General features: G+C 38.9%; 1 protein-coding gene across 5 annotated transcripts in view; it reads left to right on the plus strand.

Annotated features, from left to right (window-relative positions):
- dock9b (dedicator of cytokinesis 9b) overlaps nucleotides 1–26,279 on the plus strand; it is an 87,137-nt gene that overhangs the window by 5,944 nt on the left and 54,914 nt on the right. Inside the window, exon 2 of one of the 5 annotated variants that reach the window (XM_082136674.1) lies at nucleotides 23,499–23,606. The exons of 1 other annotated variant lie outside the window; for it this stretch is intronic. In XM_082136674.1, coding sequence (XP_081992800.1) covers nucleotides 23,499–23,606 — 108 coding nt within the window. Of the gene's footprint in view, nucleotides 1–18,013; nucleotides 18,579–23,238; nucleotides 23,607–26,279 lie in introns of those variants that run through there. 3 more of the 5 variants (XM_082136671.1, XM_082136670.1, XM_082136673.1) reach the window with 3 other exon arrangements.

The raw sequence follows: 26,279 nt of genomic DNA on the forward strand, positions 1-26,279 counted from the left end.
TAATGAGAGTTAGTTGACATGTAGGTGCAATGGTACTTATAGTCAACAGAATATTGAAAGGGGATCATCAAAATATAGTGTAACCAAGATCTCTTTTTTTTAGTTGTTTTGGTGAATAAATGATTACAGATTTTTCATTTGTACAGTAAGTGTGCTTTTCCTTTAATTTCACACCGTTTTTGTTATGTATACAAAAAACAGGTTTGCTTGTTAAATCCATTAGGAAGCAAAGCAATTACTATAACAGAAAATGGGCAATATCCACTTGCAGACATTTTTTGTATTCCATTATTTTTTAGTGCATGGAAAGATGGAAAAGACACTTAGCTTCAGTATTATGATCACTTCCCGTTCTCCGATAGTTTCTTTTTGCGATTTAATCATGGAATTTTCAGTTTATTCAGATTTTTTTGTAATTTGTCAAATCTGTGCTGCTAGACATCTTAGATACTCAATGCAAACCACAAGCAGGGTTTTCAATGTCCCTCTCGCTTCTGCTGAGCTGCACTCCTAACTTAATTTACAGCGGAACCAGGCTACAGCAAACGTCATAGAGCAGCTCATCAGAGAGAACATCACTGCTTCCTTCTCATTACATTATGCCACTGCTGTAAACAGCAGGTCAAGCTTAATTGGTCCACAGTGATGTTGATGCTTTTTAGCTTGACTACATTAGTAGACCTGTGTTAAACAGTCTCAGTACACCGTACTCTTAAAAGGAAAAGAACACAGTTTTTGTATGGACTAATAATGCTTAGTTTCCTGAACTTGCAAAGTAGCCTTTTGTTTTAAAGGCTGACAAACTCATATCGCTTAAGTTATTGTCAGCTCGAGGCTTGTTTCCATGGCAATGTACCCATAATTTTACAACTGCCACCAATTACATCATTAACAACTGAAGAAGAAAGCTCTAGAAAATGTCTCTCCCAGACACTTCATCTAATGATTTTCCCTTCTTCACATGAAGTCGTGACGTCTCAGTGTCTTATATTGCTGTGCTTTGGTGAAATTATGAAGACCTTTCGCTTTTAGTGAGACTCACAGATCCACACTCACCACACCACTGGAAAATCTATCAAGCCTGTTTTTTCATTGTGGAAATTTGTTTGACGTCCACATTGAAAGTGAGGGAATGGAACTACTACTGAAAGATTGAATTCTCCATTTTTATGAACTTCTCTCACTCATTTGCTCTTTGCGCTCTCTCTCTCTCTCTCTCTCTCTCTCTCTCTCTCTCTCTCTCTCTCTCTCTCTCTCTCTCTCTCAAATAGAAAGAAAGTCTGTACATGCTCAGGACTTTTCTAAGCTTAGGGTCTGTCAGTGTACTCAGGTATCCTGCCAAATTATATTCTCTGTTTAGGGCCAAACAGCATTCCAATTTACTTTGTTGGGCTGTTGTGTCTGGCCAATGTTTTAGGTATTTTTCTTTTTGTGTTTTAATTATTTGGTTTGGTCTGGCTAAGTTTTATGTTTTGGTTTGTGTAGTCAGCTCTAAGACCCTTGGCCGAGGGCGTTTCTTTCTGGCGTCAGCTCTTGGTAGTTCAGGGCTTTGTGATGGAGGATCTGTTTATCACAATTTTTTAGGTGGGCATGGAATTTATGGTCCTAAAAGTGATTATAAGTGGGTATAATCCTAATTCTGCTCTGCAGGCATTATTTGGGCTTTTGTGCTGTACTCAGATTTAGCATAGATCGGTCTGCCGAGTCTCAATTGTTTGTCCCATTTAGTAAACTCTTGGTTTGTGAGTGGGCTCCAGACTTCACACCATGGGTTCTATTATTGATTTGAATATTTCTAGTCAGACTCTGATTTGGATGCCAATTTTGATTTTTCTCTTACTGTAATTGCATAAAAAGCTCTCTGTGCCTTGTCTCTGAGGACGTTAAGCTTTGTTAAAATTTCCTGTGTTGTTAATAGTTATGCCAAGGAGCATGTTTAATTTAAAGCTATTATGTTGGTCTTGGTGGCTGGGTCTTTTTCGGAATATCATTATTTTTGTCTTTTTGGGGTTAACTGGGCCCAGGGCCCATTACTGACGGAAGTTGTGCAGGAGGTCTAGATGCTGTTGTAGACACTCTTTACTGGGAGACAGCAGCACCAGATCATCAGCAAACAGAAGGGATCTCTCTCTCTCTCTCTCTCTCTCTCTCTCTCTCTCTCTCACTCACACACACACACACACACACACACACACACACACACACACTTATTCTCTGTATTCTCTGTATTCTCTCTTAAGGGGATAGTTCACCTATGAGAATTCAGACTGTATATAATCATCTCCGTCATTAACCCTATGCTTTTCTTTCTTCTGTGGAATAGAAAAAATAGATGTTTTGTTATCTTCAAAAGTTTTTTTTCCTGAAATGAGTTAATATCGACCATGTTCAGTTCTCCAACATGAATTTTTAAATAAATAAATAACACTTCTGAACAAGAAATGTTGATTGGATGGAGGCAGATCTAAATGCAAGCTTTCAGTCAATTGTAAGAACGGGACGAGGTTTATGCGGTCTAAAATATGTCTGGCAATACATCAACAGAGAGAGGTCTATCAAAATATGTTATTTTTTTTATTTAAAAAATGAAACATATAAATGGATAAGTTTATCACAATGAGAACAAAAACATGCATTCAGAAAATAGATAGATATTTTTAAACATACATATTGATATTTAAAGTACAAAGATGCACTGACGAAAATCTATTGTCTTTTATGTTCCAAATAATTAAAAATCTGGCTGTCGCTTCCACCTGCAGGATGACATCCTGTCCCAACCTTAATTAGATCTGATTAATTTGCATAATATCTTGGATGATGTGATATGAGATTCTGGGTGCGTTTCACTGTAGTTGAAGTCAGGCTTTGAGTTATGATCAGGTTTTTGATTTACATGATGGTTAATTTTGGATTACTTTTTATAGCCATAGGGTGTTTAAATTGTTAAGGTTAAACTTTTAAAAATATACAAGGATACCAGCTCATTTAAATTTCTTGCCACAGTAGGGATCACTAGCAGTGACCCAGGCATGACATACATGCTCCTGCAGCTGCCATTACATAATACTCATCTGTAGGGTCATGATTTCAAATGCGTCCATCAATGCTTTTCTACTCTATGAAGTTTGTTTGCTGTGTTTATGAGGAAATCTAGCACTTCTCTTCACACACAATCTGTTACATTTTTCAAACAAAACATTCAGAGAAAACTATTATTATGACCCACAACTTTAACCCATGTCACCCTTTTTAGTGATAAAGCTAGCTTTCCCAGTTAGCTGCGGATTTTAGTGTGAGGTGCCATATTGAGGTTTTTCATACAGTAATGTGTTCTCCTCTCACTCCGCCTTTTGAGAGAACAGATGTCTTTGTTACGTAGACCCAGTTGACTCAGGCCTAAGTGAGAAACCAGGCTGCTGAGAAGGAGATTTCATCTGATACCCTGTGAGCTTTGAAGCAGTCTGGTCTGATGAGAACAGCTCCGTCTCTGGTTTGCATGGACAAGTGGTCAGTTGAGCTGTCATTTGTGGTGAGAGCTGTTTTTCTTTTCCTCACTTTGAACTTCCTGAGGATGATATTTACCAAACACGTTGTAGCTGTAAAAGAAAAGCTGTTAAAGAGATACTCCACCCAAAAATGTTCTTATGCAGTCCCAGATGTATATGATTTACGTCTGTGGAACACGACCAGAGATTTTTAGAAACAGAATCCACCTCTGTGACTGTGAGTCTATTTAATGCAATTTGATGGCTCTCTCAAAGCTGACTCTTCAAAAGCCACGCAAATCGAACACGATGGTAATATGACCCCAGTTGCTGAATCAATGTCTTCTGAAGTGAAATGATAGCTGTGTGTGAGAAAAATACTTATATTTTAAACATATAAATCATCGCTTCCGGCCAACTGTCAGCACAGAGAATTTTCATTATTGAGTGGAGAATCCCTGAAACTGCAATGTTGTTTTTTGCAATAAGGAATACTGCATTATAGTCATATTAGCAGATTAAGAATAAAGCCATATGAATATACAAATTAACTCTAAAGAAATATTAATAATCAATCATAACTTGTTATAATTGATTATGACTATTTGGATCAGTTAATAGAATGAACTTATTGTAGTCAAATTAATATTATAATCAATTAACCTGTTTGTGCTGTGAACACTCAGTGTTAATTGTTTATTAATTCTAAGAAGTGTTCATTTCCGGGATATAGGAAATGTCTTTCTTACTGTACAGTACTACTAAGAGCAAGTAGTCAACATCTGCATGATAAGGGACTCCAGTATACATGAGCTTGAAACACGGACAACTTTACGTGTGACATAAACAAGATTTTATTAACTAGACTAAACACTTAAACTACTCTAACATACACATACATACATGCATACAGTTTACCAAGGGAAAGAGAGCTGAAGCAGAATTCAGGAAAGCAAGAAGTTATAGCATTGCTTGAAATTCAGCAGATCAACAGCCTTGAGCAAACCATCAGTTTAGTTCTAACACGCCCTTCTTTAAAAGGGGTAAGGATACTTAATGTATCAAATAATAAGTTTGATACTTGCATGTCTCGCCCATTTGAATTAAACTGTCCTGATGCAATTTGTTGAGGCTCCAGTTGATCTTTGCTGATGTTGTCTTGATGAGAGAGAGAACCAGTGGGAGTCAGAGGATCTTTGGTGAATGGAAAGACAAGGCCGCAGCCTGGCACAAGCTTGGGGGTCCTTAGAAAACTTCTAGTTCAGCATCATCTTCACATCAGGATTTCAGAAAGGAACTAAGAGAGTATAAGAGGCTAAGAGACTAAAGCCCAATTTATACTTCTGCGTCGAACTCACGCTGTAGCTACGTCTTAGGATGTGTGTAGCACGCGTACCCTTTGGTGTACCCTGACGTGCACCTCTCCAAAAATGTAACAACGCGTCAATTCTACACGGACCACAAGTGCTGTGATTGGTTTGCTAGAACCCATCCCTCAGGTTTCACATGCTCCCTCTGCATGTGTAATTGCGCGTCAACGTGGACAACAACGCAGAAGTATAAATGAAAACCAACTACGCCTACAGCGTAGACTAGAGGTTCTGGCGTAGGTCCGACGCAGAAGTATAAATCAGCCTTTAGAGGCGTGATCTTGTGATCAGTGATTTTTATAGCGTGAAGATGTCACACCCTCTGGAGGGTTGTGAGCCAATAAGAAGTTGTTCCTTTTGGAGGGAATTTCTTTACAACCTTTTGTTCAAGCAGGCCTTTGAACATGTAATCCGATTGGGTGTTTGACAAAAGATTCTTAAAATACTAATGCGTCACAAAGTTTGCAAAATGTAATGTATAACAAATGGGGGACGAAGATTGGAGTTTATAGAGACTGAACATGCTACACATGATTTTGGTTAACCATAGTATGCAAGTCTGAAACATTAACCCAAAAGAGTTTAAAAGAGTACATAGGCCAAACCACATAAAAGGAATATAATGAGATGGGAAAATTGACTGTTTATACATTTCTTAAGTGGTTATATATAGAATATATAGGATTAAATGGGTTTATTTCTCCTTCTCAGCAATAATTAAGTGAGAATCACTTTTCCTTTTTGGGTTGTAAAAAGTGTTATCAGTCTTAATGTGTCCTGTAATAGGACACCGGGTTCTGCCAGTGTGTTAGCTTCATTTGGGAGGTTAGTTTTGGGGGAAGTTTCATAGACCTTTGTTGGGAGAGTGAGTTTGCTGGATTATTCATTAAAGGGATACTCCACCGTTTTTTCATATTAAACTATGTTATTCCCTTAAAGGTGCTCTAAGTGATGCCGGGAGTGTTGACATTCGAATTGTTGTCAAACAAAACGGAGGCTAGCTAGACCCTCCCTCCTCCTCATCCCGTCTCCTCCCTCCTCCCCTCCCTTCCGGCATAAAGGAAAGTCAAAGTAGTCACTAAAAACAAAGTTAAGTTTTACTGATACTTCATTCAATGTGTAATGTCACCAAGTTAGATAAATGCTTTTATATATTGCAGAACAGAATGCAGAAAAAGAGAAACATTGTCTTAAAATCGTTTCGCCACCTGAGGTTATAACTATAACGTTAGCTCCCATACAAGGACGCAATAATAGCAAGATAACGTTAGCTTCGCGTTTCCCAGTGAGCATAAACAACGGCGGCGGCGTAAACAAATTTAGTCAAAGTTGTCAATAGCCTATAAATGAACATTCAAATCCATAACAAACAGTGGGTGAAAACAATCATTCACACAAATTGTCGCCCTACTGTGAATTTGCTTGACCATTTACAATAGAGATTGATCGCTAGCTGCTAGAAACATATATGTTGTATTCACCAAAGTTAACGCTGACTGCATAGTTCTAGCTAATTACATCCTTGTGTTGGTTTGGCGAACATGAACGTCAATTTAGAAAGAAAAATGGATTTACCTGTTCTGCAAAAACAGAGCAACTGAATGTCGGATTGGAAGCCCTTGTGCCGCCGGAGTTCTCGCCACCTTTCGAGGGTTTTTCCAATGTAAATTCGGGACTTCGCGCGTTCCTTATCCTTGTCCCTTATCCTTGTCCCTCTTCTTTGCAATTTGTTCATCGGAACGTCGTCTCTTTGGTCGTGTGTCGGCCATAATTCAAACTTCCCTCTTCATGCTTCTCTCTCCTCCACACACCCCCTTCATGTGCACGCGCACTAACCCCCAAACCCCACCCTCAAATACTTCTTGTCGGTGATTGGCTGGAGCACTGTTTGTTGTGTTTCGTGGTACGGGTGAGCCCAGTTTGTTTTTGTTGCCGTTTGTGGAGCCTGTGGTGTCTACAGAGACCGCGTTTTTTTACAGTGTGTTCAGGGGACAGGCAGCTAGCGGATAGTGAGGAGATGTTTGCTGTATGTGACAAAAAATGTTTTGGCCTAAAAAACGTGTGACATCACTTAGAGCACCTTTAACTAAGACGAGTTGATGCATACCTCTCTTGTCTCAGTGCGTGCACTCAATCACTCTGGCACGCGGCGACACTTTGATAGCACTTAGCTTAGCCTAGTTCATTCATTAGGAACCAAACAGAGATGAAGCTAGAAGCGACCAAACACCTCCACGTTTTCCCTATTTAAATACAGTTACACGTGTAGTTACACGACCAAGTATGGTGACACAAAATAAAACGTGGCGCTTTTCTAATTGGGTAAAAAGGATATGTATGGCGGAATAGCACTTGAAGTTGGAAGCACTTCGACTCTGCGCAGTAAAAAGTCACTCCTGAAAAATCCTCTCCCTCTCACTTCTGTCATTAGAACCAATGTGACTTTTTACTGTGCCGAGTCGAAGTGCTTCCAACTTCAAGTGCTATTCCTATATCAACTCGTCTTAGTTAAGGGAATAACATAGTTTAATATGAAAAAACGGTGGAGTATCCCTTTAAATATAATGAATAATTTGTGTGTGTCTGATTGATTTGTCCAGATGCTACAGTATCTGTATTTTGCTCATACAAGGTTGTAATTTCACAGTATGTCCAGGAGGAGAAAGTTGTTTAATGTACCTGCCCCCCACTCATCCCCAGGCCCAATGAGTTTGTTATACCATAGTGTGCCTTCTTTTGTCATTGGTCCCAGTTCTTTTCTCAATAAAGTTTATAATAAATCAAATAAACTGTATATAAAATAATATACTTTACATAGTATAATATAGTTTACATTTTGCAGCATTACAAGTAATCAAGTAGTTGAGTTATCGCCCTACTTGAGTACATTCTATGTATGCTGATATATATTGCTTATGTGAGTATACTAAATGTATGCAGATAAAGTAGGAAATATATATATCCAACTATTAATATATCTCTGGGTGATTATTAAGCTTTTATGCATTTGGCACACAGTTTAATCCAAAGCACCTTACATTGCATTCAAGATACATTGTTTCATACATTGGGAATCAAACCCATGACCTTGACGTCGCAAGCACCATGCTCTATACTGTTTGAGCTGCAGGAATGCATCATTCAGGAATCATCTGTGCATCCGGACTGACAGTAACTGGGCAATTCGATCTCCTGTATTCTGCACGGCACTGGTATCAAGTGTCTGGTAAACATGGCCTTTTTTGGTTGGTTGATTTGCTTTACGTAAAAATTAATCAGCTGTAATTTGTGTGTATTTGGTTGTGCAAATCTGTATTTCTTTATGGCTTTTTGTTTGCAAAGAAGTTGTTGGACATGCAGGCTCATAGCTAAACCTTGCCTGTATTTAAGTTTGGTACTTAAGTATTAAACTTAATACTGTCAGAAGTATATGCGAGCAGGGCTGGATTTACCTCATATTGTGACACATCACAGGCAAAAAAATATATTTTGGGCTGCATCTGAGGCAGTACTAAGTGCATCGCATTACGTTTTCATCAACTTACATTTTATGATGTTTATTTTAACTGTAGCTGTGGGCGCTCAGTTTTTTCTGTCATTTGGCCAACATCTTATATTATAAAAAGATAAAGTGCCACAAACAGGCTATTTAAAACAACGACAAATGCTAAACTAAGACACTCTTCTCCGCTCCTCAAATACATAAAACATTGATTAGCCTTTATATATACACTCACCTAAAGGATTATTAGGAACACCTGTTCAATTTCTCATTAATGCAATTATCTAATCAACCAATCACATGGCAGTTGCTTCAATGCATTTAGGGGTGTGGTCCTGGTCAAGAAAATCTCCCGAACTCCAAACTGAATGTCAGAATGGGAAAGAAAGGTGATTTAAGCAATTTTGAGCGTGGCATGGTTGTTGGTGCCAGACGGGCCGGTCTGAGTATTTCACAATCTGCTCAGTTACTGGGATTTTCACGCACAACCATTTCTAGGGTTTACAAAGAATGGTGTGAAAAGGGAAAAACATCCAGTATGCGGCAGTCCTGTGGGCGAAAATGCCTTGTTGATGCTAGAGGTCAGAGGAGAATGGGCCGACTGATTCAAGCTGATAGAAGAGCAACTTTGACTGAAATAACCACTCGTTACAATCGAGGTATGCAGCAAAGCATTTGTGAAGCCACAACACGCACAACCTTGAGGCGGATGGGCTACAACAGCAGAAGACCCCACCGGGTACCACTCATCTCCACTACAAATAGGAAAAAGAGGCTACAATTTGCACGAGCTCACCAAAATTGGACAGTTGAAGACTGGAAAAATGTTGCCTGGTCTGATGAGTCTCGATTTCTGTTGAGATATTCAGATGGTAGAGTCAGAATTTGGCGTAAACAGAATGAGAACATGGATCCATCATGCCTTGTTACCACTGTGCAGGCTGGTGGTGGTGGTGGTGTAATGGTGTGGGGGATGTTTTCTTGGCACACTTTAGGCCCCTTAGTGCCAATTGGGCATCGTTTAAATGCCACGGCCTACCTGAGCATTGTTTCTGACCATGTCCATCCCTTTATGACCACCATGTACCCATCCTCTGATGGCTACTTCCAGCAGGATAATGCACCATGTCACAAAGCTCGAATCATTTCAAATTGGTTTCTTGAACATGACAATGAGTTCACTGTACTAAAATGGCCCCCACAGTCACCAGATCTCAACCCAATAGAGCATCTTTGGGATGTGGTGGAACGGGAGCTTCGTGCCCTGGATGTGCATCCCACAAATCTCCATCAACTGCAAGATGCTATCCTATCAATATGGGCCAACATTTCTAAAGAATGCTTTCAGCACCTTGTTGAATCAATGCCACGTAGAATTAAGGCAGTTCTGAAGGCGAAAGGGGGTCAAACACAGTATTAGTATGGTGTTCCTAATAATCCTTTAGGTGAGTGTATATATAATGTTTCTTGAGTAAAGAAAACACTGTACTTATTCAAACAATCAGTTCTTTATCCTTTACCTAGACGGTCCGAAATCTGTGCGCCACTTCTTTCACAATAGAGCCGGGTGGAGTTATGAGGGTTCACCGAAAGGAGCCAATGGAGCTACGAGGTTTAGTCACAAGCTCTTTTTAATGCTTTTCATTGGTTAAATATTTGCAAAACCCACAGACAGACGTAATGGGTGACCAATTAGCAATGATTTATGAAAAAAGACGAAATATGGAGATATTGGGCCCTATCTTGCACCCAGCGCAATTGACTTTGTACACCGATGCATGTATCATTCCTATTTTGCACCCGACACACAGCGGACTTTTCCCTCCACAGACGCACGTCGGTAAATTAGGGAATGAACTCGCGCTCCCGGGGGTGGTTCAGTGAAAAGAGGAGGCGTGTTCCGGCGCAAACGTTCCCTGGTGCTATTTTGCAGTTCCAAAAAACAATTCTGCCACAGACCAGGAAAAACCTAGTCTAAAGTCAGTGGCGTGTTATTCAGATGCTCTTTTAAGGGCGCATGCTTGGCCATAATGTAGCGTGTGCACAAGGCATAAATCTAGCTTACACATTTACCCAAATTATTATACACATGTTTAACCGAAGCTTATTTGGATGGATTTTTCCCATCCCCATACAATGTCACTTCTCTGTCTTTTACGGCCCTGACAAGACGTCGGTCTCCTCGGCTGTGAACCGCTCCTGGCGTGCGTCTGGCAAATCCGCCGTTATAATAGCAATCCGCTATGGAACAAAGGCGCCTGCTCTTAAAGGGAATGTGAGATGATGCTCTGATTGGTTTATTTCACATTACGCCCAAACCACACCTATGAGTAATGTAGCTCCTTCAGACCAACCCATTTTAGATCTGCGTCGGGCGCAAGAGTCATTTATCCCGCCGGTATAATAGCAACAGCGCCCGAGATCCGCCCACAAAGTTACTTGTGTTTCAGATCGTTAAAATAGGTCCTATGAGGTTTCTGCCTGACATTGATGATTTTTTACATTTTATTAAGTAATTTTAGCATTAGAGTAAAATAATAATAATCAAATATTTTTTCTCCTCATCTTAATTGCCCCAAACATAGGCACGTGCCTAGAATGCCTACGCATAAGCCCTGCAACAAGTGAGCTCAAAGGTCAGAACTGCAGTTCTGTCAGTGATTTACCAGCTTCACTCTGTTATACACACAATTATTTTCCTGTTTAGAGGTGCAGTGTCAGCTGGCATAATTGAGAACTGCTTGTTCTTTGCCAGTATAGTCATTAGGTCAGCCCTAGTTTTAATAATCTTAAGTACTAACAGTCATTTCCCTTGATGCAAACTGTACCATGCAACGCTATAGTAAAAGATCTAGCATTAGCCCATTAATAAGTATTTATAGTGTTAAAGTGAACATGAACTAAAGAAATTGACCTGGTTTACTTTCTTTGTGCATATCCTCATTTCACTGTGCATGAATCATTGGTGCTCAGTATTCCAAATTAAAAAAAAGAGTTTGTCTTTATAATCTTCTTTTTTTTTTTTTTTTTTTTTTTTTGATGTCATAAATCCCTCTTGCTTTTTCAACCCTCCCATCCATCCTGGCTCCATTTGTAACATCCACTTTTCACAATGAAGGAAATCAAGTTCCATGTACATTTCTTTTTATTGAATATACAGTTTAACTTGGAAATATATTTATATGTTAAGTGTTTTAAATTGCAATGTGCTTATTCTTCTTAAATGTGTGTTTGAACAGCATTTAATTGAATAGTGAAGTATTGCAACTTGACAATGATTTCAATTTCATACAGTGTGTATTGTACACAAGGATAATTTTGACTGATAATGGTTGTATGTTTGCAGAGGAAAGAAGGCCTGAAAGCCCTCCTCCTCTAATGGATCATCTCTGTGTCAGTGCTTGCCTGTTGTGAAAAGGATTTCCCATGATTAAAGGAGTAGATTATCTCTCGAACTGCCGCCCTATATTTGTACAGTGTAAGATTAGGTTAACCAGCTAGTGGGTCAGACTGGGCTCTGACTGACTGATTCTGACTCTCACATAGTCATCTCTCTATATATTTATGTATCTTTATCTTTTCATTCATCTAAAATGTATTTAGTCAAAAATACATTGGCAATGCCAACCTGGTGGATGTAGTAAGTATGTCCTGGAATGTGTTTATACTGATATACTACACACCTGTACAAAGAATACACTTCGTCAGTGTAAAAGTGTTAAGTACATACCATGTCAATATGTGCTATTCCTGGTGAGGTTTAAGAAGTATTTCTAACTTGAAGTCTCTCCCACGTATGTATTGATTTCCACTTTTTTATATTAAAGGTCTCCTTGTACAAGAGAAAAATAATGATATCCCTATCACATCATTACATCGGTTCTGAGAAATGATTGTCTATGACTGATGGCTTTTTAGAGCTTTTAAAGCCGTTGACAGAATTAATCACAATTTCAGCTTCTCGTCTAACACATTAATGATGTATCATTACATCTGCTGTTACATTGTAAGAATAATCTCAAATGCAAGATTAACATGCAGTTCACACAGGGTCATCTAATTCACTGACTAAAACAGACTATAGTTTATTGGTTTTTGAATGGGAAAAGATCCGTTTTTGTAAATAACTATATCAGTGCCTGGGAACTGTCTGTTTGTTTTTGAAGCATTCATTAAAGTTTAATACCATATCAGTCATTTTACATACAGAACAAGCAGAGATTTCCATTTTCCTTTTGTTACTCTAATGCATGCGTTTGTATTTGCATATATGAGAGAACAGAATCTGAGTGTAGGTTTTCCATCCATAATTCATAGCTCCATGAAGTAATGCCTTAAGCTTTTGAATGTTTATGGCTTCAATTTGAATGGAAAATCAAACTCCTGCCACATCAATACCGGTCTCACATAGATATTACTGTGTTGATTGATGAGGATTTTATGTTGTGTTTTTAATTTTTAGACTATAATTTTTATGTTTTGTGGCAATACATACATATTTTGGTGATGTTTGAGGTTTGTTATGTAATAAGTAATGGTTTATGAGCAGTGTAATGTTTTAGAAATGCAGTTTGTCCTAACCAAAGGGCCAAAAGTGCCAAAAGGGGTTTTAGTGCCAAATGTACTTCCTATTGTAAGAGACTTTATTTTTTAATTATTGATTTATGCAAAATGAAGTAAGAATAGTCAGTCTAAAACGTGTTTCTTTTTCAATCACCCATAGAATAATTTGGTTTTCATCAAACAATGACTAATAAATCTTAACTGGGAAAGAAATGTGTTCTTCTAATTAGCATTTGTGTGTTATTTCTGGCCATTAGAAGTCCGATTCTTCATTCTTTCTCCTGTCCAGTCCTCATTCTACACAGTATAGGTTCAGAGAGGGCCTGGTCCTTGCATGCTCCATTTCCACATGAGGAACAATGCTTACACTGTCCTGTGTTCTGATTAGCACTGTGCTGGATCTGTGTTAGCGATGTGTGAGCATTGCCAGTGTCTGTGGCCGAACTTAAGCCAAACTCCAGCCGTGTGAGAAACTCTCTTTGTCCTGATGTAACCTCGCTGGATGTGAACCATGATGTTGAATAAAAGCCCAACTGTCTGTGTATGCCACTAGCGTCATCGAAGGGAATTGTAAGAATTTGTCAATATTCTGTTACGTAAAACAAAAGTATCATATATCATATTAGCTATTTTGCTAAAATCATGCTAAAAATTATATATTTTTAGATTTATCCAGTTAATGTGCATGAACATTTTACATAAGCTCTTGCAAAAAGATGATTGAGCCTTGTAACTGGTGCAACTTTAACAGCTGCCATATAGAGTGCTGCAAGGATAATGTCTTTTTTTTATTTTTTTTACTGAAAAGTTTAGCATTTTAGCACTTCTAGTTGCATCGTCTCAAAGTCAATAGGTATGTCCCAAAAAAATCGTACTCAAAATTAAATGACACCGATGAGTATTATTATGAGATTTACTTACTGAGAGATAGAAACATTTTGTTCTGTTGGTATTTGGTAGGCTTTATCAATACAAAAGCAGCATATTTTTTATGAAAGCATTTTTTCGTGCCTGTAGATGGCAGAAGAGCCTAAACATGGCACAGGAAGTTTTCTGACTATCGACTGTCTGAAAAGTATTGATCTGAGCTAATAGTGTGCTGACGTTTCTCAGCTTTCTAATCATTACAGTAATTTATACTTTTAAAATTCTGTTCTCTTTCCTCTCTTTCTCTCTCTATACCCTTTCTTTTTCTCTACTATGAAACACCTGCAGTTTAATTATTCAAGTTGTAAGCGAATTTTCTCATTTTTTCCCCAGCACCAATTATTTCCATATGCTTACTCACTGTCGTATGGATTTGTTTTTAGTGATGTTGTGAGCTTTGTCTTGTGTGTGTGTGTGTGTGTGTGTGTGTGTGTGTGTGTGTGTGTGTGTGTGTGTGTGTGTGTGTGTGTGTGTGTGTGCAAGAATGGGTTTTCAGCCTCATATAATACTGTCCAGTGCTGAGTATTGCAATACTATCTCTATGGCAACCACACATTACATCATAGTTTTGCAATGAATCACCTAGACCATCAGGCCTCTGACGTCAGTAACCCTATGGCCAGGTCCAGCTCAGAAATGAAATCCAGACGCAGACCAAAACAATATGCACAAAACGTGCCCTCAAGGAGCAAAAATGAAGCAAATAAACTTCAGGCTCCAAGTAACAAATGTTAGAAAGAGACTTTCATACGAGCTGACTGGACTCACATGAAAGCAGAACAGCTCACACTTTAATGAATGGAGTTTGAAAACATCACATAAAAATGTGTTTAAAACTAAAGCTAGCAAACTTGCTTTTATTTTGTTTCTGTCATATCTCATGAGACTTATTTTTGCCAGTTTTTAAATTATAGTTTGTGTGTTTGGTAATTATATCATGCTTATGAATGTTAAACTAGATTATTTTTCCATGCACAACTTGTTGCAACAATGATAGGGTGTTGTGGTCGGTTGTCAGGCCATTGCTAGATGGTTGCTAGGGTGCTCTGGGTGGGTGCATACTGGCCCAATCAGACAAGGCCACCTACGTATGTCTCTATAATATCCTTTAATTAATAAGTCTTCTTTGTCCACTTTCTGAATATATGTAGCATAAACATTAGCTATGTTTAATACTTAAGATTAGGGGTCTATTCAAATCTAACTTTAAAAGGATAGGACACACAACATTCAAAATTCTCTCATCATTTATTCACTCTCATGCCATCCCAGATGCAAATGACTTTTCGCATCACTTCTTGTGTCACACTTCACACCATCCTTACGTCATGCTTCACAACGTGAACTCGACCCTCTCATGAACGCGAGTGCAACAGTTGGCTGGTTTATAATTAAACAACCTTAAAATATTAGTATTTTATTTTACACACACATATTGTTTGCTTCAGAAGACACTGATTCATCCACTGGAGTTGTATGGATTACTGTCATGATGGCTGTGTGTGCTTTTTATAGGCTAGCATCATTTGGGCATCCATTCACTGAACAATTTTTTTTTATTGTACATCTGGGATGGCATGAGGGTTAGTAAGTGATGAGAGAATTTTCATTTTTGGGTGGACTCTCCATTTTAGGCCAGACATACACTTAACACAAGTCTGCACACAAGCGCTTGGCCAGTGATACTTGCTTTTGATTATGAAATACGTGCCGACACATTTTGAAATGCAATGAGTGAAAAGTCGATCTTGCATCGCTAGAAGCTAATAACTGAATGCAAGTACAACCAATGACAAAGCGCTCACGTCTGCATTTGCACACATACGTTTCTGGCCTAAGTATGAGCAAAGTAAAATGATGTGTTACTTTAGCAAGGACCACTACATACATACAGTACTACATAATTTCTTTTCACATGCATTTGCTGGCCAACAAAATTGTGATACAGCATTTTATTTTAACCAACTTAATTCTTAAAGAAAAGGATGTGTAGGGTATTGGTTTTATTTTAATTAAACACTTAATGAATATTTAATGAATCTCCTCTTGAGGAGTTTTCATGTGTGAGAGAATGAAAGACAAAAAGTTATCAAAGTGTGCATGCTTTTGATCTTCTCTTTGTCTGATATGCTGTCATGAATGTGTGTGTGTGTGTGTGTGTGTGTGTGTGTGTGTGTGTGTGTGTGTGTGTGTGTGTGTGTGTGTGAGCAGGATAGAGCGTTTGAAGCTGTGCAGTCACTGCAGTGAAGTGTCTGTACTGAAAATATCCCTTTCTTTCTGTTCATTAGGCTTATCATTCTCTTTGGTCAAAAGAGGCCCTTGTAAAGAATGTTAACCCCACATTGCAAGAAGTCAGAGATCCATCTTTATGTTCTCAAATTAGTAGATTGTGTTTGATGTTTCATACAGAAGGACTTGGAGAGTGTATAGGCTTATAATGAGTGGGGCAAAGTTACAACGGCCCCAAAAAGTTTATTTTATTTTATTTTATTTTATTTTATTTTATTTTATTTTATTTTATTTTATTTTATTTTATTTTATTTTATTTTATTTTATTTTATTTTATTTTATTTTATTTTATTTTATTTTATTGACTTCATAAATCCAATTAAAATGGCCTTGGAATCTTGTAAAAATGTGTAGTTCTTAGCTTAAGGCATTCTACCTAACCTGTGAAATAATCTATTTTACTTCAATTAAATCAGTTAATGTTCATGATTCCACATGAAACACTTAATGTTACGTGACAAAACAATTCTTATAGTCTGAGAAAATCTCTAGCATCAGTTTGAAGATGACACTCGGTTACATTTTTGCCCCCCTAATGCTGAATTGTCCAAATACATAACTCAAACCAACTTACAACTGGGAAGGAGTACATATGATAACATCAAGGGGCGTTTCTGTGACTAAAGGTTGAATTCTAGATGTAGCGTTGGAGTACATGCCAAATTGTTACACAAAAGCAAAAAATAAAAATAAAATAGACATCTGATTGGTGGAGGCCCTTGACCAGCACCAATCAGTGATCATGTCACTGCATCAGCACTGAAGCGTGAGCTGTAGGCTTTGATAAATCTGCTCTAAATGTAATGCCAAACTGATGTCTACTGATCCGAAGCAGGGTTAAGTCAGTCTTAACACAGACGAGCACTAAACATTTACACAACATGCAAGAATTTCTTAATATTTAAAGCCATGTTGCTGTTACTTTTTGCTTACAGTTATGGATACACTTGACACACATTATGTACTGGCTATGATGTCAGATATGCTCATATGTGGTCACACACGTCACCCCCATTCTTCAGGTCTTTCTTCAGCATGTCATCCCTGATATGTCTGAGTCATTTACTCTAAAAAGTAGGTGACTGTGTCAGCGCCCAATTAAATATTAACACATAGAGGGGCTTTTCTGCACTTTCAGCTATTGAAATCTTTAGTTACAACCTTTATGTGTGTTCGATAGACTAATAATCAGTTTTTTTTTGTTTTTTTTTACTGATATTTCTGTTTTTGATCTTGATAATTTTCCTAATCGATTACTATCGATTATTTTTTGCAGCTCTACATTACAGCACAGTGTGTTCAATGGAAAAAAGTGTTACAATTTTAAAATGTTAAAATTGTTATTTTTTAAAATAAAATTACTTATTTTTGTAATTGTTATATTTAAAGCATATTTTTATTTTGTGATTATTTACTTTATTAGTGTGTGCAAAAGCACATTCAAACATTAAAATAATTGATATTGATATCTATCTTAAAATATTTCTCAAATTCTAGTGCTAAGTAGTTGTAACAATTATTTCCTTGAATACCCTACATTAAATGCTCTTATGTTCAAAAACATCACCAAAAAACATCTCTGTAACATGCGCTCATGTTTGCGTGTGTGTTAGCGTTAGCGCATGAATGAAGCTGTGCTGTGAGATGTGGGTCAGAAATCACAGAGAGCAATGTTAAAAGGAGAATGGGGGGGGGGGGGGGGGGGGGGGCTGTAGAGGAAGCACAGAGAGTGAGATACAGAGAGAAAGAGAGAGAGAAATAGATCAGCATCTCCAGGCAGAGACGAGAAGTCGACGCCCAGCACTGATTCCCGAAGAAGCTCATCACTCACTCCCTCATTCTCTTCCGTCAATCCTCAGCATTCCTCTCCCTCGTGTCCTAGATTCAATGGAGCACTTTCCTCCTGAGGAACGTGTCATCGTAACATGCCCCAGGGCGGTTTTAGCTAAAACACACTTTTAGGAAGCTGGCAACTTAGAATCTCCCTCATTTGAATGGATGAAGTCAGTCTGCTGTCATCCTTGAGGAGGAGGCTTGCTCCCATCCCTTCTGCTCTTATCCTGGTTCAAAGCGGATGATGGAGTGATGTGTCTCAGGACAGAGAGGTTTGTGTTGGGGCTGGATATCTGAGAGCTGGGTTAGTTCTGGCTGGGCTTCGGACCTGTGTCTTTTAGCAAGACTTTAGAAGACGGACTTGTGTCTTTTAGCAGAATCAGCCACATCTGATCTGCTCACAGAAGTGTGTGTATGTTTCTGGGAACGGGTGCGATGGGTTGCACTGCAAGTGTGATCCTGTTTGAGGGACTGCGGCGTGTGTTGCACAGGAACTGTGGATATGTGTGTAAACCGGAGCTGGAGGCAGCAGAGCCAGCGGAGGAAGAAGACACACTCAGCCGCAGAGAATCGCTGGCAATCACACCACCAGCAGCTGCATCATCGGTAATGTGTGTGTGTGTGTTGTGTGTGCTTTTTGTAATTTTAATAGTCTTAATTTGTGCTGTAGACTTTATATAACTGGTTATATCAGAGATTTCATGTTTCATGTTCCTCATGAATTGTGTAAGGGAGAGTTACGGGCTTTCCCTTTAACAGTATTATTCAGCACTCTCTGAAGTAGCAGTTTGCTGAGCAGAAGGTTTCTTCAAGTGTGTGTGGGTGTGTGTGTGTGTGGAAGTGTGCCTGTGGCTTAATGAATTATGTATCACTCTGAAAGTCGTGTAGTGGTTATAAAGTATGTCCGGACTTCATTCTGTTTTATTTGATTTTTTAAAAAAAATTTATAACGTCACTTTTTTTTTTTTTGCTTTGTCATTATGGTGTATGGAGTGCAGATTACTTTTTTCCCACATAATTTTAAAGCAGTTTAACATAAGGCTGCAACATAAAAGGTAAAAAAAAAAAAACCTGAATGGGTACAAATACCTCCACAAGACTCTCTCTCTCTCTATATATAGAGGATATTTCCCTGAGTCTCCTATCTACTCTGGTCCCGTCCAGCTCCAAGTCTCCTGCATCTTCGTTGTGTCTCCGATGATAACACCCAGCCTCCCTCTCCCACCTCCTCTACCCAGGACAGCCAGTCCTTCGGCCCTGCCTCCACTGGTTCCCCTCAGTCCCTCGGCTCCCCCTTTGTTTACTCCACTCTGCTGCGTGGATCTGCCTTGGGTCTTCCGGTCTCCAGCTCTGCCTTGGCAAGGGGATCCCATCACTCCACCTCGGCCCGTCGACCAGTCAGCTTCACCTTGGCTCCTCCCTCCTTCGGCTCCACCTGGGATGGTCGTCCTTATGGCTCTACCGGGCTCCCTCATCCCTCTGGCTCCAATTTGGTCAGTTGTCGCTCTGCCTGCACCGTGGACTTCTGGGCCTTTTGGCTACACTTTGTCCCTCCACCCTTTTGGCTCTTTTGGGCTCCGCCTTCCCTTCAGCTCCAGCTTGGTCCTCAGTCCCACCGGCTCCGGCTCAGTCCTCTGGCATCCTGGCTCCACCTCGGACGCTCATCGCTGCAGTTCCGCCTGGGCCTCCAGATCCATCAGTGTTGCTTATTCTCATCGGCTCTTCATCTTCGCCTGGATCTTTACATCCATCGGCTCCGTCTCAGTCTGCCGTCCACCTGCCAAGTATCCATCATGGCTCCTCCCTCCCTCGACTCCGCCTTTGGACTTCGTCCTGGCTGTGCTCTGGGTCCCCACCTGGCTGTTCCTGCTCTCGTCTCCTCCCTGGCTCCTCCCACCGTCACCTGGTTTCTCTTGCCGTCATTTCCTCCTGCATCCTACCTGGTGCCAGCCCCTCGTCCTCCTCCAAAGCCCCCCTCCCTCCCTCCCTCCCTCCCTCCCTCCTCAGTTGGGCTCTTATTGGTGCAAGGACATTGGGGGAGCTACTGTTACGATCTCAGTCTGTTTAGTTTCACTGTGTTTAGGTATAGTTTTCCCTGTTCCTATTTTGTCTGTGTTCCTGGTCGTTATTCATTTCCATGGTTTCTAATTCATCACGCACCTGTTTCTGTTCCAATTAATTACCTTACTCTGTGTCTTTAAGCCATTGCATTAGTTCCTCTCAGTTCAGTCTCGTTTATGTTAAAGTGTAGTTTCCTTGTTGATTTTCTCCTGCGTATTCTCCTGGTTTATTAAAAAGACTTTTGGAATTCATACTGATTTGTGCGTGCTCATCTACACATTACAATGTTAAACTGCTTTTTTCACATTAATCTAAACTCCATACATACATAAAGATACAATAACGTAAACAAGTTTTGAAAACTTTATCATGCTTACCATCATATTTATTAGATTTTTTACAGTTTGAAAAACTGTAATATTGTGAAATATTATCACAATTTAAAATAGCTGTTTTATTTTATTTATATAACATATATTAAAATGTAATTTATTCCTGTGATGCCAAAGCTGATCTTTTATTTTTTATTAATTTTTTTAGCCATTATTCCAGTCTTCAGTGTGATCCTTCAGAAATAATTTTAATATGCTGATTTGGTAAAAGAAACATTTATTATTATCAATGTTGAAAACAGTTGCTGCTTAATATTTTTGTGGAATTTGTGATCATTTTTTTAGGATTATTTGATGAATAGAAAGTTGAAAAAAACAACATGTAGTGGAAATAGAAATGTTCTGTTTGAATTTAAAAGTCTTTACTGCCACTTCTGTGTATTGTAAATGTAAGCATTGGAGTCATTCCTAAATGGATGCAGCAGTGGCCAGTGATGTATTTCTTGCTGTCTGGCGCATATAGACTGTAACTAGCAGTAAGTGTGGCTCTGCAACACAGATGAGAAGGAAATGTGGGCTATGAAGCTGAAACAACTTATCTGAAGCATGTGCTCCTCAGCAAGAACATGACCCCAAGTGCCACATAATCTTATCATAATACAGCGACAACATGGCAGTTTTACAGACTGACAAACAGAATGTGAACAGAACAGCACCACATTTGCACACATTGACTCTGAGTGACCCATCTGCTCACTAATAGGACTGCATGTAACCGAGGCTTGATCACAGGTTAAACTTTCCTCATACTGTGGAAACACAATCGACTTTTCCATGATCTATGATAGTTCTGTGAGCCTCTCTACTGGGATCATATATCACACATGCTTTCAATCGGACGTGCTCAGCTCATCTCTAGATAATATGCTGCTCTCCACGGCTTATGCTTTCACTGAAAGGTGCGTATAAATCCATAAAATGCTCTCATCACTGTCAGCTGTTACACAGCACCAGCTGGCTAAAGTCCAGGCCCAGCTGTGAATCTCCCACTGTGGATGGGTGTATACAGTATGATCAGGGTTTCTGGATGTTTTTTGGTTTTTTTTGAGTCAGTGGTCCCCGCCCTGGCTTCCTGCCCTGACCCCCTTTGGGAATCTTCCCAATTATTGCATCAAAGTGGGATTATGCAACTCTCCCAAGCTAATGCCGTAACTCAAGGGTGTGGGGAATGTAGTGCGTACGTATGTGTGTAGGTTTTTGATTTGTTTCATGTGTTTGATTGCAGTTGTACAGACAAGATGTTATTGATTAATGCGTAGAAACACAATGACATAGTCACATTATTTTTAGGGTTTGCTAGAATACATTTACATGATTTAAAGTTTAAAAAGACATGATTTTTTATCATATTGTACATTGCTGCAGCACCTCTTTTCACTCTCTGCCTGAAATGCTCTGTTTTGGCTGGCCCAGTCTGTTGTGATTGCTTAGAGCATGGCTGTGTTCGAAATCGCCCCCTATTATGGGTATTCTCTAGCCGTTGAGTGTACAACGGTTGTAAGCTGGTTATTGTGGTGAATTGTGGGATTCAATGAGTGCACTAAATAATGTCCACTATGGTTTCAGACACCAGTAGCAATGGCTATCCCTTCAAATAATGCCCTATTTAAGGCTAATAGGGGGCAATTTCGGACACAGGCCATGTGCCATAAATGTAACAGCTATTACCATAATCAGGTTTTAGCTCCAGACAACTATGTTGTCTGTATTTGAAGTACTATAATTCCTTTCCTACGCCTTTGTTTATGGATTTTTGAAGAATCGTTTCCTTGGTTGGAGTTTAGTTTACTTGAGTTCACGAAAAGACTGAGATCCTAAGTTCCTGTTTTTGTTATGCTATGATGCTTACCCTTGTGATCCTCATCGCGATTGGTGTATCGCTTACCACATTTCTGTGTACTATTGCCTGATATCCTGCCCTACCCCTGAGAGGTGATTACAGAAAGTATATGTGTGTGTTGCTGAGTAGTTACAGTTCCGAATTCAGGGTATTGTGTTTTTGTACATATGTGCTCTTGCCGAGTTTCTGAATATGAATGAATGTTAATCGTACTCCATGTCGGACTGTCGTCTGACCTTTTCTGAGTGCTGGACTGGTGCAGATAAGCGGATCTGTAATTGTGTGTTTTATCCTGCTGTGTGAATATACTTTGAAGGGAATGAGTTGTTTATAATATGAGACCATTTTTTCTTATGAAGTTCTATATATGGAATTAAAGAAACAGATGGATGCAGGGTGATATTTTGTGTTTTCACAGAGATCAAGATAACAAAATAAATAGATCTTGTGTTGTTTTTGTGGCTTTTAGTCAGTTTCTGTTAGTTTTGGGGTTATATGCAGTATGCTAGTGTACTCTGTAGAGTACTACTTACTACTTTTAGTAAATACACACATTTAAATCTTACAGTTTTCTCTTTAAGGAAAATGTCATTGTAATTGTAAAAGATGCTATACGGTAAAAACCTGTTAAATAGTTAATAGTAAGTTTCCTTGCTCTGTATATGGTGAAAACTGTAATAGATATAATGGGATATTTTTGTCTCTTTTATTTGAGACTTTTTGTCTCTTCATTTGTTCTATTCCAAGTTCACTCATGGGCTTTGGGTGTTGCTCGCTGACAGGTGAAACAGACAATTAAGACCTCTGTTTCAGTGCAGAGGGAGGACAGATGATCATGACAACACAATAGTGGACATGGACATACACACACACACACTCCCCCATACCAGAACAGCTGTGTGAAGGAGTGGTCTTTGCTTCCCACAGGGAAAAGAGAGAGTGAGAGAATGAGAGAGAGAGAGGGAGGGAGGGCCTGAACTGATAGAAGAAAACACTCTTGAGAACTCCACATGGTAAAGTTCAGAAACAGAGAAGAGTGGAAGAACATAAAGAGAGACTCAGCCTGGGAGAGAGAAGCAGAGAACGGAGAATACCCTCAGGCTGTTGCAGAGCTCTAGTGTTAGTTTGCCTCTCAATCCTGTGCGAGACAGAGCCTGTTTTTTTTTTTTATTCTACGAGTGAAGTTAATTTGAGCTCAGTTTTTCTGGAGGGAGCGTGTTGTGGATCATGCAGGGCAGGGCTGGACGAGCCGCCCGTAAAGATGCAGTGTGTGAAACACCTCAGCAGGGCAGGAGTCTGGGGGAGATGGAGGTAGAGGGGGAAACAGCGGCGCCCGTAGGGGTAAGTCTCTTATGTGACCATTTAAAGCACAAGGAACATCTAAGTCTAGTACTTCTGTGGTCGGTTAGTCTAGTTTTAGAAGTTATTTTCCTTTAGTACTGATCATAACTTTTTATTACAGTTACAGAAAAAAGTAGATTGGTCTAATCTGAATCCAAAAAGTAAAACTGATTGCCCCTTGACTAACTGTTAGTTGGTCAGACTTCGTAGGACATACCGTAACATAGTGGCTATGCAACTGTACAATACACTGTACTAGAACAGAGTGAATTTAGCAGAATTCCAGGTCACATTTCATTCCCAAATCACAAGAAAACAAAAACAAAGCAAGGAATTATATTTTAAATAAGGAAAGTTAAGTTAGATGATTTAAGATCTTCATTATTCATTTATTTCCATTATTTCTAATTAAGCACATGTACATTTTCCCTCCAAATTCGTATTACTGTAAAACAGACTGTATTCTGACTAAATACTGTATTCTTGACAATTTATTTTAGAGTTGGTTATTAATTCCCATTATTCTAAAGAAAAAAAAGAAAAAACAAATACTGTAATACAATGTATTTTATTTAAACCTGCGTTAGGAGAAATAAATGATACCATCATGTTTAAATGCTTAAATGCTAAATTTTGTAATTTTATAAATATAATAAATATATTATAATAATTTTTTCCAATATGATGATGGGAATTTGGGTAGGAAAATGTACTTAATTATTAAGTTGATTAAAATAATGTATAAAAAGCTTCATTTTCTTAATGCACACTGTTGTTTTCTTATGGTTTGATTTTTGAGTTGTTGCACCTGTGTTGGTGTACGGCACTCCCTCTTTACTGGCCTGTAGTGTTGCTCAGATCAGCTCGCAAAGTTTCGCTTCAAAAACTTTTGCTGATTTATTGATTTGCAGAATGAAGTTGTGTGTGTTTGTCTGTGTCTATATACAATAGTGTGTGCTCATGTGTCTGTGGCAAATCAGAGCAATAGTACAAGGATTTACAGCCCAGTTAAACAGCGAGGGCCGTCTGCTTCTACCTTAAGATCCTCCTTCGGCCCGAAGGGAGACAGTTTAATGAGATTCCCTTTCCCCTCCTCTTCCTTTGCAGTTCCAGCTTGACATTTGACACAACACATTTCTGCAGTCCTGCACACATAAACATGTGTGTGTGCAAATGAGTGTGCCAGAAGTTTGTCAGGATGTTCTTCACAAAGAAGCATCAGCTTATTCCAAATGCTGTGTGTGTGTGTGTGTAAAAGAGTGTGCGAGTGTTTAAATGTCCGTGCCTAGCCTTGGCAAGTTCCTAATTAGTATCATATTGTATTTATTAGTAGGTGTTTGTGTTGGCTGTGCTGAGTGACCTGTGGGAATTGAGTATGGCATTCAGACTGGCACATTGGCTGTTTGTGTTGCCAGAATATTGATTCTTTTTTAAAGCCATAGAAAGTGTCAGACTAAAACACTCCATTCTGAATGATGAAAACATGACAATTCACAGAGCACATTCAGATTTTTTGTCTTCTTGGGTACAGTAAATACGCATCAAACAAATGTCTAATGTTCACCTGACTAGAGATTATGAGTTGACTGATTGGTAGAACAGACCTGATAGATTGTTTGTGATGTGTATGTGATGTGATGTTTAACGGGCTTCTGTAATGCGCTTTATATGAATTTATGGAAGCAACGTAATAGTGTAGTTCCAGCGCATTCCTCAGCAGGGAGTCCCCATCAACGCACGTGATAAATGGATTACGGCCAAGAAATCCTCCACACACACACACACACACACACACACACACACACACACACACACACACACACACACACACACACACACACACACACACACACACACACACACACACACACACACACACACACACACACACACACACACTTACTTTCATGCCACATGCACACAGCTGTCTGCCACAACTATGTGTGTTTAAACAATAAAGTGAGCACATAACACAATATGCCTTTGATTTACAATAAACACTTTTAATATTGCGATGTTAATATCTGTCTCAATATATTCATGTGCAGACAATGCAATGAACATTAAAAAAGGTACCAGTAGACAATCAAGTGACATTCATTACAGTAAAAACAGGGGAAAACCATCAGTCAAAAATGAGAACATTCTTTTCAGCCAAACTCTACAATGACATGGAAAATTTCCTGTTCATGAGATTAAATGATGGAATCTCCGATTTTTCCTTCTCAGAAAAATAATACTGCAGAGTTTAAAAAAAAGAATAAAAAAAACAACAACTACCGGACCGGTATGTTGTCAACAATGTCACAAATTATGCTCTGATTTATCAAGAGACCAATGTTTGCAGCAGAATTTTTCATCTAATTCATCCGAGAAAAAAATATCTCAGATGTTTAATACTAATGTATATATACAAAAAATACTAAATGTAAATAACAATTTAATTACAGAAGACAATGTTAATACTTGAAAGGAACATATTTTATTTTATTTTTTATCTTGTGGTTTTACTGTGTGTGTGTGTGTGTGTGTGTGTGTGTGTGTGTGTGTGTGTGTGTGTGCGTGTGTGTGTGTTGGACAGGAAATATTTCTCCCCAGAGGTTTCCATCTTTATATCTTAGCCAGTTAGTGCCTGAATCAGAGTCCTGCCGTCCCGTGCTGAAGCGATGATGT

The sequence above is a fragment of the Leuciscus leuciscus genome, assembly GCF_965113295.1.
Source record: "Leuciscus leuciscus genome assembly, chromosome: 14".
NCBI classification, from domain to species: Eukaryota; Metazoa; Chordata; class Actinopteri; order Cypriniformes; family Leuciscidae; genus Leuciscus; species Leuciscus leuciscus.